This window comes from Oncorhynchus nerka, linkage group LG24 (assembly GCF_034236695.1).
Source record: "Oncorhynchus nerka isolate Pitt River linkage group LG24, Oner_Uvic_2.0, whole genome shotgun sequence".
NCBI lineage: Eukaryota > Metazoa > Chordata > Actinopteri > Salmoniformes > Salmonidae > Oncorhynchus > Oncorhynchus nerka.
Window position 1 is genome coordinate 62,776,899 of NC_088419.1, and position 15,241 is coordinate 62,792,139.

General features: G+C 42.1%; 1 protein-coding gene across 1 annotated transcript in view; it reads left to right on the forward strand.

Moving 5' to 3' along the window:
• The first annotated feature begins 305 nt into the window (after positions 1–305).
• The window catches only part of LOC115108407 (glypican-1-like), a 58,697-nt gene continuing 43,761 nt past the window's right edge, over positions 306–15,241 (forward strand). Inside the window, exon 1 of the mRNA XM_029632687.2 lies at positions 306–1,043. Coding sequence (XP_029488547.1) covers positions 887–1,043 — 157 coding nt within the window. The 5' untranslated portion in view covers positions 306–886. The remainder of the gene's footprint in view (positions 1,044–15,241) is intronic.

Here is a 15,241-nt window from a genome sequence, read left to right on the forward strand (position 1 = left end):
TGTGTCTTGTGAGCATCTGTGCATAAAATATTGATTACGAACAGCACTCATACAGGTGAACACAAAGTATTGTCCTATTGTCATCATGTTATCCCATCCAGTAGCCAATATGTGGATTTCAAGAGCCAATAGTAAAGGCATTTGAGCTTATCTCCATAACGCGAAATCTCCAGAAAATTTTCTAGAATGATTACACGTCTTTCACCAAAAATAAGTAGGATGGTATTGGCTATTGTATAAAGATTGCTGCGATGTCTAATATAAAAGGGCTGCACTTGCAGGTAGAGGCGCACTGGCCTGCAGGTTGTGTCATCCTCTGTTCTCTGCGGGGCAGGACCTAAACAGCTGCTCCGCAGTAAAACCAGCCCGGGTATCCCAGCGCGTCTCCAATCCGCTCCAATCTTACAGGCTGTGCTACGTGCTCAGCTCACAACACTCGGTTTTTCTCTCTGACACATCTCCGTTATTTGTAAAGGAGTTCACCTGATCCATGTAATTCACTTTAATCCAAGATTATTGTGAATATTCAGACAAAAGCAGAGCCTTTATTTTCTACGTTTTGTTGGTGGATTTGGATTACACGTGTTACAGTAATTAATTTGATATTTATTTGTGAGCGGTTCTGTCTAGTAGACTCACCACTGCGAGGACAGGCTGATCTTGACAGTCACAGCGTGCACCAGAATCGCACGTCGTCACAGGACTCCGGGGAGAGCTGACAGATTGCTCAGCTGGTGTTTGCAGCTGTATCCTCGGCGCCAAAGCGAGATACACTGCCAAGGAAGGCTTTATCTACCGGTTGGATGCCATACGAGGCTTTGTAGGTCTTCTTTTAATTGCCTCGACTCGTTCTCTTGGATCTACACCTTGCTGTTTGGTTGTCAGTATGGATTTCCTACCGGCTCTTCTAATATTTTTTCTATCCGCTGTCCCGTTGTCGGCGGACAATGCGAACAGTAAAGCCCGGAGCTGTTTGGATGTCCGACAGTTCTACAGCGGGAAAGGCTTCACCCTCAACGGGGTGCCACAGACAGAGATATCTGGTAAGTAACGGTGCATTTTGTAGCCATACTGTTACCTTTTTCACGCAACTAGTTAATTAAATAATTGTATACAATTTAGTATAATTTTTGCTTCCGGTGTGAACGTTAAATAATGAGCACAAGACACGATTGAGGGCAATAAGGTAGTGAGCGGTCAGCTAATATAGGCTACTGTATCTACCTCTACAAGTACACTCCATGTGTAGCTATAGCCCCGAAGTTGCACACTTCAGCTGAAAAGAGCTTCTCAAAGTGCTCTGCTGTCTTCACATAGGGTTGGGCCTGGCATCAATATAATACTTTTAGATGTGGTACACAAAAAGAATTCAACAAAAAAAAACATCAGCATCATCATCCGTTATAATTTTGTAGGCCTACCTGAGAGTGCATCACTTGTTTTCAGTCACTTGGATAAAAGAAAGCATGGTATAACCAAGAGGCAAAGTGTGGTAGAACTTACATTCTATTTCAGGCTCAACATTCAGTACAGTATTTTTGAACTAATAACCTTTTGTATGGTAATTAGATTTAACTGCCACTCAAATGTCCTGCCTGTTCGTTTAATAGCTCAGACACACCAGTAGGATTGTCAAACATTTGTCTGCTGACAGTAGGTCCTACTTAGTAACTCTGAACAGTGTCAGCAGTCAATATTTTTTATGTTCACACAGCAAAGACCATGAAAGTCTTGGCACTCAGCCTTCTTAAAATACTCCAAACCAGAAGGTGGCAGTAGCGTTGTTTGACAACGCATGTCCATGTGTGTTGCTGAAGGTCTAGATTCCAAGCTAGCTGTCACGTTCGTTGTATGGAAGAGACCAAGGCGCAGCGTGAGATTAATACATCTTCTTATTTAATGAAACGAAGAACACTCAAACAAACTTACAAAACAAATATATATGAAAAGTGCAGACATAGGCAACTAACACATAGACAATCACCCACAAATTACCCAAGGAATATGGCTGCCTAAATATGGTTCCCAATCAGAGACAACGATAAACAGCTGCCTCTAATTGAGAACCAATCTAGGCAACCATAGACAAACAAAACACCTAGACTAGTAGACAACCCCATAAACATACAAAAACCCTAGACAGGCCAAAACACAACAAACCACCCCTTGTCACACCCTGACCTAACCAAAATAATGAAGAAAACAAAGAACACTAAGGTCAGGGCGTGACAGTACCACCCCCCCAAAGGTGTGGACTCCCGGCCGCACACCTAAGCCTATATGGGAGGGTCTGGGTGGGCATAACTCCGAGGTGGTGGTTCTGGTGAGGGACGTGGACCAGTTCTGACTCGGCCCACTTACGTAATGTCTCTGGAGCGGGAATCCTCACTACCTACCCCGGACTAGAGGAAGCCACTAGACTGATGGTCAAGTCTGGAGTGAGTGGTGCCTGTGGACAGGCAGGAGACTCTGGTGGCGCCGGACAGGCGGGAGACTCTGGACAGGCGCCGGACAGGCGGGAGACTCTGGACAGGCGCCGGACAGGCGGGAGACTCTGGACAGGCGGGAGACTCTGGACATGCGGGAGACAGGCGGGAGACTCTGGCGGCGCCGGGCAGGCGGGAGACTCTGGACAGGCGCCGGGCAGAAGGGAGACTCTGGACAGGCACCGGACAGGCGGGAGACTCTGGACAGGCGCCGGACAGGCGGGAGACTCTGGATAGGTGCCGGACAGGCGGGAGACTCTGGATAGGTGCCGGACAGGCGGGAGACTCTGGACAGGCGGGAGAATCTGGACAGGCGGGAGAATCTGGACATGCGCCGGACAAGTGGGACACTCTGGACAAATAGCCTTTACACTGCCTGGAGGTGTGTTTTGGGTCATTGTCCTATTGGAAAACAAATGATAGTCCCACTAAGCGCAAACCAGATCATCAAATCAAATCAAATGTATTTTTATAGCCCTTCGTACATCAGCTGATATCTCAAAGTGCTGTACAGAAACCCAGCCTAAAACCCCAAACAACCCAGACAGGATGATCACATCAGTCCACTCAGGTGACGCACCCCTCCCAGGGACGGTATGAGAGAGCCCCAGTAAGCCAGTGACTCAGCCCCTGTAATAGGGTTAGAGGCAGAGAATCCCAGTGGAAAGAGGGGAACCGGCCAGGCAGAGACAGCAAGGGTGGTTCGTTGCTCCAGAGCCTTTCCGTTCACCTTCCCACTCCTGGGCCAGACTACAATCAATCATATGACCCACGGAAGAGATGAGTCTTCAGTAAAGACTTAAAGGTTGAGACCGAGTTTGCGTCTCTGACATGGGTAGGCAAATGGAGCTCTATTGGAGAAAGCCCTGCCTACAGCTGTTTGCTTAGAAATTCTAGGGACAATTAGGAGGCCTGCGTCTTGTGACCGTAGCGTACGTGTAGGTATGTACGGCAGGACCAAATCAGAGAGATAGGTAGGAGCAAGCCCATGTAATGCTTTGTAGGTTAGCAGTAAAACCTTGAAATCAGCCCTTGCTTTGACAGGAAGCCAGTGTAGGGAGGCTAGCACTGGAGTAATATGATCATTTTTCTTGGTTCTAGTCAGGATTCTAGCAGCCGTATTTTTATTTAGTGCTTTATCCGGGTAGCCAGAAAGTAGAGCATTGCAGTAGTCTAACCTAGAAGTGACAAAAGCATGGATTAATTTTTCTGCATCATTTTTGGACAGAAAGTTTCTGATTTTTGCAATGTTACGTAGATGGAAAAAAGCTGTCCTTGAAATGGTCTTGATATGTTCTTCAAAAGAGAGATCAGGGTCCAGAGTAACGCAGAGGTCCTTCACAGTTTTATTTGAGACGACTGTACAACCATTAAGATTAATTGTCAGATTCAACAGAAGATCTCTTTGTTTCTTGGGACCTAGAACAAGCATCTCTGTTTTGTCCGAGTTTAAAAGTAGAAAGTTTGCAGCCATCCACTTCCTTATGTCTGAAACATATGCTTCTAGTGAGGGCAATTTTGGGGCTTCACCATGTTTCATTGAAATGTACAGCTGTGTGTCATCTGCATAGCAGTGAAAGTTAACATTATGTTTTCGAATGACATCCCCAAGAGGTAAAATACATAGCGAAAACAATAGTGGTCCCAAAATGGAACCTTGAGGAACACCGAAATTTACAGTTGATTTGTCAGAGGACAAACCATTCACAGACAGACTTTCCGACAGATAAGATCTAAACCAGGCCAGAACTTGTCCGTGTAGACCAATTTGGGTTTCCAATCTCTCCAAAAGAATGATCGATGGTATCAAAAGCAGCACTAAGGTCTAGGAGCACGAGGACAGATGCAGAGCCTTGGTCTGATGCCATTAAAAGGTCATTTACCACCTTCACAGGTGCAGTCTCAGTGCTATGATGGGGTCTAAAACCAGACTGAAGCATTTCGTATACATTGTTTGTCTTCAGGAAGGCAGTGAGTTGATGCGCAACAGCTTTTTTTTTTTGAGAGAGAGGAATGGAAGATTCGATATAGGCCGATAGTTTTTTTATATTTTCTGGGTCAAGGTTTGGCTTTTTCAAGATGGCTTTTTTTCAGATGGGGTGGTGTATCGCTTGCAGAATGCTGTGGTAGCCATGCTGGTTAAGTGTGCCTTGAATTCTAAATAAATCACTGACAAGTGTCACCAGCAAAGCATCTCCACACCATCACACCTCCTCCTCCATGCTTCACGGTGGGAACCACACATGCGGAGATCATCCGTTCACCTACTCAGCGTCTCGCAAAGACACGGCGGTTGGATCCAAAAATCTCAAAGTTGGACTCATAATTTGATTTGTTAAACACTTTTTTGGTTATTACATGATTCTATATGTGTTATTTCATAGTTTTGATGTCTTCACTATTATTCTACAATGTAGAAAATAGTAAAAAATTAAGAAAACCCCTTCTTGAATAAGTAGGTTTGTCCAAACTTTTGACTGTACCTTAAGGGTGCCATATATGAAGTAGAATCATTTTTGTCTCTATCCAGATTTTGTTCTCGAACAGTTAAGAAAGTCCTTGATGATACTAGCCAGATGACCCCAGCTAGATAACTACCTAGCAAGATTACAAAGAAACAATTTAATTCACTCTCCATAAACTCACAATGCCAGTGCCAACCCATAGCCAAATGTTTAGCTAGCTAACGTTAGCATATTCACTAAGCACTGCACTAACTCACTCAGCAGCTAACATATTTTTTTATTTTACCTTTATTTAACTAGGCAAGTCAGTTAAGAACAAATTCTTATTTTCAATGACGGCCTAGGAACAGTGGGTTAACTGCCTGTTCAGGGGCAGAACGACAGATTTGTACCTTGTCAGCTCGGGGATTTGAACTTGCAACCTTTCGGTTACTAGTCCAACGCTCTAACCACTAGGCTACCCTGCCACCCATAGGCAGATGTTTAATTGGAACTAGGGGTGCGTTCGTATATTCAATCTGGAGTGCCAGAGTGCGCTCAGTGTGCCCTCTGGGCGTTCTTAAATTCAGAGCGTTGTCAAATTGTCCATTCGTAAATTCAGAGCGTTTCTCTCTCGAAGCGCTCAGAGCGCACACTGGACACTCTGGCCAGAATAAGGGTTGATCCGAGTGTTCTGGCTTCACAACGGCAGTCAAGCACCCATGCTAACTGGCGAACTTTGGCTAGCTTACGGCAGTCAAGCACCCAGACACAAATGCGAGAACACCTCACTCTGACCATTTTACTCGCCCTAGCAGAGCTGGTTAGGCTGTTTTTTTGTTATCCAGAGCATTGGTGACTTGCTGTTGGCAACAATTAAATTTAGATCAAATTAATTTACTGACACCGGCCATATTCAACGGGTGTTGAGTGTTCGTAAGTTCGTCAGTTATTCTGAGCTCTGCCAGACGAGAGTGCTCTGAAATCGGAGTAGATAGCCAGAGTGAATTTACGAACGTGCCCTAGCTAATCCATTATGATGTAATTATGTCAATACTAGCTACAGTGGTTAGCTAGTTTGGAGGAAGTATTTAGTGTTGTGTGCATTGCGTCTGTGCACTAGCAAACTACCATCCAATAGCCCACATTCCATATGATGGGTGTCAGGTAGCCTAGTGGTTAGAGCGTTGGGCCAATAACCAAAAGGTTGCTGGATGGAATCCCTGAGCTGTCAAGGTAAAAATCTGTCATTCTGCCCCTGAACAAGGCAGTTAACCCACTGTTCCCCGGTAGGCCGTCATTGTAAATAAGAATTTGTTCTTAACTGACTTGCCTAGTTAAATAAAATATGAATCGGGACTGGCTCACCTGTGGATGTATGTAGAAAATACCCAATTTAAAAAAAAAAAAATTGTTGGCTCCTCACGTGGGGTTTCGTGCTCTCTGATTGGCTCAAAGTCAAGTTGTCAGCCACTGACAAGCATTTTGATTCTACTAGTAGAAACGATAGGCTCGTCGCTACCGGGTCGGCATGCAGCAGGTACAGCTTTTGTTCTAACAAGAGAAGGAACGGCCTCCCACTGTCATAAGTACCTTTCGGCAGTCTATCGGCTGAGAGTCAATGTGTTTCATGTTTAACCTTTGGACTTCTCTCCCTAATGCTACTCTCCATTAGACAAGGCCTCCCTCTAAACTGCCTTATCTGAACGTTAGTCCATCAGCAAAAATGGTGTCATCACATAATCATATTGACTGTGTTCTGGTGTGATGTCATGGCTTGATGAGCATAACCAAACTTTCCTTTAAAATATATAGTGATTTATATGGATAACTGAGAAATACAGACACACACGCATATACACACAGCAATATTCAAAATTACTGTGAGTAGACAGTTAATATTCCAGGATGAAAGATCAAAACAGCCATGCAGATGAAGAGGCATTAACAGAACAGTGTAGGAGGTGGGCTGCTAGTCTTCACATCCAGCATCACGCAAAGCAACATGATTTATCACAGTGATTAGTAGGCAATGTCAGCCTCTGAAGCAGTCACCCTTTATATTAGACACTTTGTTGTGCCATCCTCCATAACTAATAACTCATACACGCACATGCATAACCACGCACGTACACATACATGTAGCACACACTCACGCACGTACACACCTTTGCAATTATTGCAGTTGCAATAGGTTTCTGAGTCTCCTGTTGGCTGTGTATTATGTACACAGAGCTAAGAGGGTAGTAGAGGGGAAATTGCCAATGGGCTCTGCAGGGAATTTGAAGGTCACTTCATTCAGTCTCAATGACATTTTGAAAGCAAGGGGAAAACATTGAATATGCCCAGTGTGAATCATTCAGGGACTGTCATCTTTTATTTATCTGCAAAACAAAGTAGCGACCGCAGCTCAGGAATGGATATAGATTGTCGTTTTTCATGACGTCCAGGAGATGTGATTCGTTATATCTGCCATTAAATGCTCCCATTCTCCCTTTAACACCACATCAGCATCATGCCCTGGGGCTTCAATATCATTCAGTTGAGGCCCAGATTGAAACATGAAATCGTTTTACACCTTCCCTGTATGTGACAGTGGGCTAGACAAAAAGCAAATATGTTCTGTAGATACTGATCTGTGTTTTGAAAAATGTAAATTAAGTTTGCTGTGTGCACTCTTGCCTTATCTATGTATTTAGTCTTACTAACATCTGAGATGATTGTAGCAACACCCCATAAACAGACAATAATCCCTCATTGTTCACTGTTGCCCTTAACAAAGAAAGGTTCTTATTTTCTCCATTCAGGTGGAAGCTATATGAGTGTGTGTGTAGGGCTGGCACAATTACCGTGTAACCGACGGTTATGGATAAAGACCATCATAACAAACAAAAAATGGTGGAACCAACAGCTGACTGAAGACAGGACAGCCGGGCATTTGTGTGGTTGGGGCTGTTTCGGCCTTAACATGACTCTTAACAACTTGATGAAACTTTAGCCCTGTTTCCATTGGCACTTCGAAGTCAACCCAGGTTGGGCTGGCTCAAATTGAGTTTCCACTGCCTCCAGAAATTAGACACGATGTCATGTTGCTAGGTGGCCAATATGTGACTGCAACTGGCTTCGCTAATGTTGCTAACTAGCAAGATATTGACCACGCAGTAACTAACGTTACCCATACTCCTGTAAGTGCCAGCCAGACTCAAGAGCCATATATGTAGCTTGCTGACGTTGGCTAGCCAGCTAAAGGGTTAGCATAACAGCTGAATCCCTACCTTGCTTGCTATAGTAGGTAGCTAGCTAACCAAGCAAACCAGACAACAGGTTGGATATTATGTAGCTAGCTTTAAATACTACCTGGCCAGCTAAAATTCCTGCTAGCTAGCTTGTTTCATCTCCGATTTGCTAGCTAAATGAGGTAGCTAGCATTTGAGGACTGACTGTTTTCATAAAAGTTGATTATGTAGTGCAAATATTTATGAAGGATTCAGCTATGGTGGTAATTCGTGTCATGTCGGACTATGCACGCTAACAGCAACAAGCCCAGATGAGCGAGCTAAACGTTTTATTTACAAAAAATATTATTTAAAAAACGAGCTAATCGTTGTGTCTGCAGTGATTAGCTTGGTGGTTATATAGTAATGGCGTCACCATCCCGAATTGTAATCGAGCTGGCACCTGCTGTTTAACACGGAACCCAAAACCGGCTGCGCGTGTGCATAAATTTATTTTGTCCCCCCCACCAAATGCGAACACGACACGCAGGTTAAAATATCAAAACAAACTCTGAACCAGTGACATTAATTTGGGAACATGTCGAAAAGCATTAAACATGTATGGCAATTTAGCCAGTTAGCTTGCACTTGCTAGCTAACGTTAATTTGTCCTATTTAAAACGGCCAACCGAATCGTTTCTAGTCATCTCTCCTCATTCCAGGCTTTTTAATCGTTTAATTTATATGATGATCGCATCTAAACTTTCATTGTATTACGACTACTTGCAAAACAGTTGGTCTTTCAGTCACCCACGTGGGTATAACCAATGAGAAGATGGCACGTGGGCACCAGCTTCTATAAACCAATTAGGAGATGGGAGAGGCAGGACTTTCAGCGCGATCTGCGTCAGAAATAGGAATGAAAATAGGAATTAGACCCAACCAAATCATGAGAAAACAAAAAGATAATTACTTAACACATGGAAAGAATTAACAAAAAAACAGAGCAAACTAGAATGCTATTTGGCCCTACACAGAGAGTACACAGCGGCAGAATACCTGACCACTGTGACTGACCCAAAATTAAGGAAAGCTTTGACTATGTACAGACTCAGTGAGCATAGCCTTGCTATTGAGAAAGGCCGCCGTAGGCAGACATGGCTCTCAAGAGAAGACAGGCTATGTGCTCACTGCCCACAAAATGAGGTGGAAACTGAGCTGCACTTCCTAACCTCCTGCCCAATGTATGACCATATTAGAGAGACATATTTCCCCCAGATTACACAGATCCACAAAGAATTCGAAAACAAATCCAATTTTGAAAAACTCTCATATCTTTTGGGTGAAATTCCACAGTGTGCCATCACAGCAGCAATATTTGTGACCTATTGCCACGAGAAAAGGGCAACCAGTGAAGAACAAACACCATTGTAAATACAACCCATATTTATGCTTATTCATTTTATCTTGTGTCCTTTAACTATTTGTACATTGTATATATATATATAATATGACATTTCTAATGTCTTTACTGTTTTGAAACTTCTGTATGTGTAATGTTTACTGTTAATTTTTGTTGTTTTTCACTTTATATATTCACTTTGTATGTTGTCTACCTCACTTGCTTTGGCAATGTTAACACATGTTTCCCATGCCAATAAAGCCCTTGAATTGAATTGAATTGAATGAGTTCTAGTTTAGCCCTTGGCGTCGTAGACGTTCGTTGGCGCGCAATAATTTAATAACATGGATTTCTAAATTTATTTAGCGACGCTCGCGCACGCGACGTGTCTGGTCTGGTAAGCATGTGACTGGGCTGCGCTGGCCTAGGTTTCCCTCGACCTAGCTCGAATTTGGTCCTAATGTTAAGTGGCAGTCGAAACGGGGCTTTTGTTGCTCATTGCTGAAACAAGCAAACCAGTCTTTGGTTGCCTAGGCAACACCCCCCACCATGGAGAAGCAGCACACAGAAATATAATTATTAGAACGGGTATGGAGTCTCTAACTCAGGCAATTTCACTGGTATACTTATGGGTACACTTACAATGGCTGCCTGGTATTGTGATATAATAATTTCCATATTAATGTAGAATGTTCATTCAAATGATGTTAACTGATATGGCTCATGCAATGGCATGTCTTTTTTTGTAATGTCAGTTGAGTTGATTCAATAAATCCCAGCACATACAGTATTTTAGTGTCCATGCTATCAGGGATCCTTGGGACATCCGTACCCCATTTAAGTTGTCATTTTAAATGGTTACGGTAAGGGTTATTGTTAGGGTAAGGTTAGGGTTTAGGGTACTGACCCATATTTTAGCACATATTTTACTTGCTGATTGGCTCCTATGGGTACACTCGCAATGGCCACCAGATCACCCATTATGCCATCGTTGACTTGAATGGGGATGCCCGTCTTATTCATTATTTCAATTCCAGCACATGCAGAAGAGGAGGAAATGTGAGTAAAAAAACAACATATATATTTATATATATATATATATATATATAGACTACTTTATATTTTTTTGCTATTTGAGCGGTCATTACGGTCACTTGGCTGGCAAATTACCGTCATCCAAAATTCTATGACCATCACAGCCCTATGTGCTTGTGAGTTTAAAGCAGAACTGAACTTGAACTTGAGAACTAACTTCTCTTGTTGAAAACGACATATGTGACATCAGTATTAATCAGAAACATTTATTCCAGTGCCAGAATTGACTAAGAAATGCAAGTAGGTTAATTTAGATCATAATGCAAAAAAAACGAGGTTTGTGAGATTTGTGTACAAGAGTCCATCATGACTTACTTGAGGTTTGGGTTTTGATTTAGACAGTGCCCACTTGCCCACCAACAGGGTATAAACAGAGATTGCGGTCCAGTAGCTGAGCAAGTCAGACTTTGTTTACATAAGACAACACGTTACACATTTTTAAACTTGAGAAATACTGGACCAAACACCTTACCTAGATGTACAATTGTGTGACTGAAACCTCATCTGCAAAAACAAAAAAATGAATTACAGATTTCTTGAGTTATCTCAAATCAAAGTATATTAGGCACTTACACAGTTTAGCATATGTTATAGCTGGTGCAGCGAAATGCCTGTGTTACTAGCCCCTAACAGTGCAGCAAAAATGTCAAACAAGTACACAAATAATAATCAAAAACTAGAAAGAAAAAATCACAAATGTCAGAACGAATCCAGTTAAAAACCCAAATAACACTTTATCAGTAATCCAAATGCAATGTATGTATATCTTAGAATAATTCTGACTATTTTGAGGAAGTAAATTCTGACCTGTTCCTATGGCGTCTCATGGGTGACAAATATCAGTAACTGTCACATCGAACCACACTCCCAAGACTGAAATCAAATTTGTATTAATAAGCAACAGAGAAACACATGCGGAATTGGTGCTTTCAGTCGCTCTTTAACGTGTACTGAATGGTAACACCTCTTCCAGGGAGGACATTTTATTCATGAACATGGGTTCCCTGTCTCATTTACTGTGGATGCACTCATATGACAGAAGCAGGTTAATGACTTCATGACCTGATTTTTTTTCCCATGCTTCACCTGCGTCGGGGCATATTGTATGTTGTGCCACTGATGTGAAAACGAACTCATAAAACATGAATAACACAAGATAAGCTACATAAAGTATGAAAGTGTTCCAGCTTGGGCCTTCAGACTGCTGCCTTCCTTCCTGAGAACACGATGAATCATCAGACAACCGTTGAAGTCGGACTCCAGATACATACCTGATATTATAATGAAAAGGTCGGACAGTCCCACGTTCTTAAATGTTTCTTCACATTGTTTACTTTCATCGACTTCAGTTGCATTCATTGAGGAAGACATCTGAAAGCTGTTACAGTACAACTGTGTTAATCAAGCTACTATGAGTTTCCTCTTCCCCAACTGCTACACCAACCTGATCAGCCTTGTAGCCAGGCCTGACACCCAGCAGCTTCTTTTTCCTGAGGAAATCAATAGACTTAATCACTGGTGTGATAAAGAGAGGCGGTTCTCAGGCCCCTGAGCTCCGACGAGGAACCATGAAAGCTGCTTTTCACATAGAAATAGATGGGTTGGCTGACGTCACGAAAATGATGCACTCGCATCGATGGGGCCCAAAGCCGTGCTTTGTTATGATTCTGGACAGTCAGATGGATAGCAACAATGACAAGAAGCTTCCATGTGGGGAATCGTAGGTGGCTTGTTTCAGCAAGTTTATCTTCTTCTTGATACCTTGTCTTGTTTTGACTAATTTAATGTCAATGCTAATATGGCAAAACATTCACTAGCTAGCTATTTGAGAACCAACAAGTGGGGTGGCAGGTAGCATAGCGGTTAAGAGCATTGGACCAGTAACCGAAAGGTCGATGTGACCTTGAGCAAGGCACTTAATCCTGAATTGTTTCTGGATAAGAGTGTTTGCTAATGGTATACAAGTGCTCATTGTGAAAATCAATTTATGTTTTCAATAAATATTTGGAGATTAAATATATTTTACATGTTGCCAACAATCTAAGCCAAACCTGTCTGTTTTGCCACATAGTTGCACACTTGTCAGTTTTGTTGCTAAACATCTCCTTTTCACTGCTACTGAGAAGAACTACTGGCCATAAACACATAAACATCTAATACCTGTGGTTCCCTTTAGTTGGTCCTCAACTCCTACGGTATGTAATATATACCGAGCATTAAATAAACAGAGCGAGAGTGTTGTGTTGTCAGTGCTCATGAGGTGGTGCTGGCTTCAGGCCTGGTTGTGTTTGTGCTTCTTGGTTCAGTTGAAGTTAGGCAGATACTCTTGTTTGGCTGTGCTTTTTCGGCAGCATATCAGTATTCGCTGTACCACATGTGTGTTTATCGCAGTCAATTGCTGCACTGAAATGTAGCAAATTTCCAAGTTTTTGAATAATTTACAGGGAAACGTGGTCACAGTCCTGTCGTTTGGGCTCTGTCAATATTAATTGAGTTTCCTTCCTCACCAAATTTGCGGGCAGATTAGTTTAGCATTGAAAGTGAAGCCTGGGAGGGGAAGTGAATTGAAGGGGAAGGAAGTGACAGGGATCGACAATCGTACTCTGTCAGTGCCAAGATGGCACCCCTCACTCATCGTAATGCTCTCACAGCCGTTGCCTGCCTTCACATCCACTGTGAGAAACATGAGAGAGCAGAACACCTTGTGCTGAATGTTAATGGCTTTCGTTTGGCCAATTATTGCCCTAAATGAATCATTCTCCTCCAACATCCGTGGTGTCTCCTGAGTTCCTGCTGCTTCACACTCTTACTCCAAACAGAGCTATGGAAACTAATAAATAATAATGTCTCCAATTATTGACTTAGTTTTTGTCTCCTCTTTACTCTCTTGCACACTCTCCCTTAAAATAAACACATAACAAAATCACGAAAAAACCCAATGAAGAAACATGGTTTTTCAGCACGTGTCTTCTTTTTTGTAAACCCGTAACCATGTGTGTGAGCTGTATACTTTTGTTTCTAAGTAGATTAGTTCAAGACTACCATGAAACACTGTGTAAACCTGATTTAGCCCACTGCAGTAAAAGGTTAATGTCAACTAGGGCTGTCAAACGAGTTTATCGCAGGATTTGTTGTAATTAATCATGATTAATCGCAAATTCATAATTTGCTCAAATTATGCTGTAATTTACTATATATTTTTTACAAAAAGCATTACAAGAAATTTGCAAAGTAACGGTCAGACAAATCAGGTAAATTGATAAACACATTTTCTTTAACTTCAAAGTCAACTTGTTTTGTCAATCTGAAACAACATGGTTGTTTTTAGCTGTATAGATGATGTCATTTGGATGTTTCAGTGTATTTTGAACACTTTCAGACAATGCGCCCCCAAACATTATTGCACTAAAATTACAAAGTTTACTTGAGTTAACTGAAACTCTTACAGCGCTAATTTTAACATGTTAAAAAGGATAAATAAGGAGACACAGAGCTCTAGCTTCTCTATTATTTTTGCTGGGCTTCTTCCAATGGTCACTGACCATCATATGCAGAAGAGAGGCGTGCACCTGCAGCAGTAACACTCCGAATTGGATGGCTCAGAAATAAGAAATCATTATTTGTAACACTAGGGTAGGCTAAGTTCCCTTTTACAGATCGGCATTATTTATCATTTGCAATTCCATATTTGGAAACATTGCTACTGCAACATTTTAACACCACCTTTTCACATGCAAGGAGAATGACACTATTTCACCACCACATGTGAACTTGCAGTTCCACATGTAAATGTGAGATTTTCACATGAGAAAGCTTTTTTACATGTGAAACACCAAATGTCACTTTTGCAACTGCAATTCACATGAGTTGAAAACAACATGTTTTTCTTCTCAAATGTAAAAACGTGGTGTTAACACGTGAACTCTAAATGTAATACATGTGAAAATATGGTTTCACGTGAAATTTAAGATCAACGTGAAAAATGTAACTCTCCTCTCTAGAGCATTGTGTATTTTCCCTTGGTCTACAGTTTTTCTTCTCTCCCTGTATGTCTGTATCCTGAGAAAGTGAGTGGCCTTTAGCGTTTCTGATATTGTCATTGAGGGTTTAAATATAGGGCCTAAGTCTAGGCTTTTACCACTGTAACATTCTATTGAACTGACTCAAACTGGAGCGCTCCCCACCTTCACATTGAGATAGGATTTATTCTGAACAAAATACTGTAACAAAACCTGATTCACGATACTATACGGAAATCAATCTGAAAGAGCATTGTATTGATTACAGCTAGATGATTACAGCTAGATACTGTCATTGATACATTCCTAACATAGAGGTGTGTAGTCCTAGAGCAGCGTCTGTGTACACTTTAAGCACACATACAGTAAGTAGTGTTTACTTTTTTTCCTATTGTAGCTGCTTTGTATGGTGGAGGATCTTCCATCTGTCAGGGAGGACATTGATGCTGTCCAAAGTCTCTAGCAGAAGAACACCCGTCAGCGATCAGCTGCTCCTCAACCGTTCAAACAGTGCAGCAGCGCATAGAAAACCTTATCACAACATTGTTTCTCACTGCAGGGCTACTCAGGTGGCTTTTTA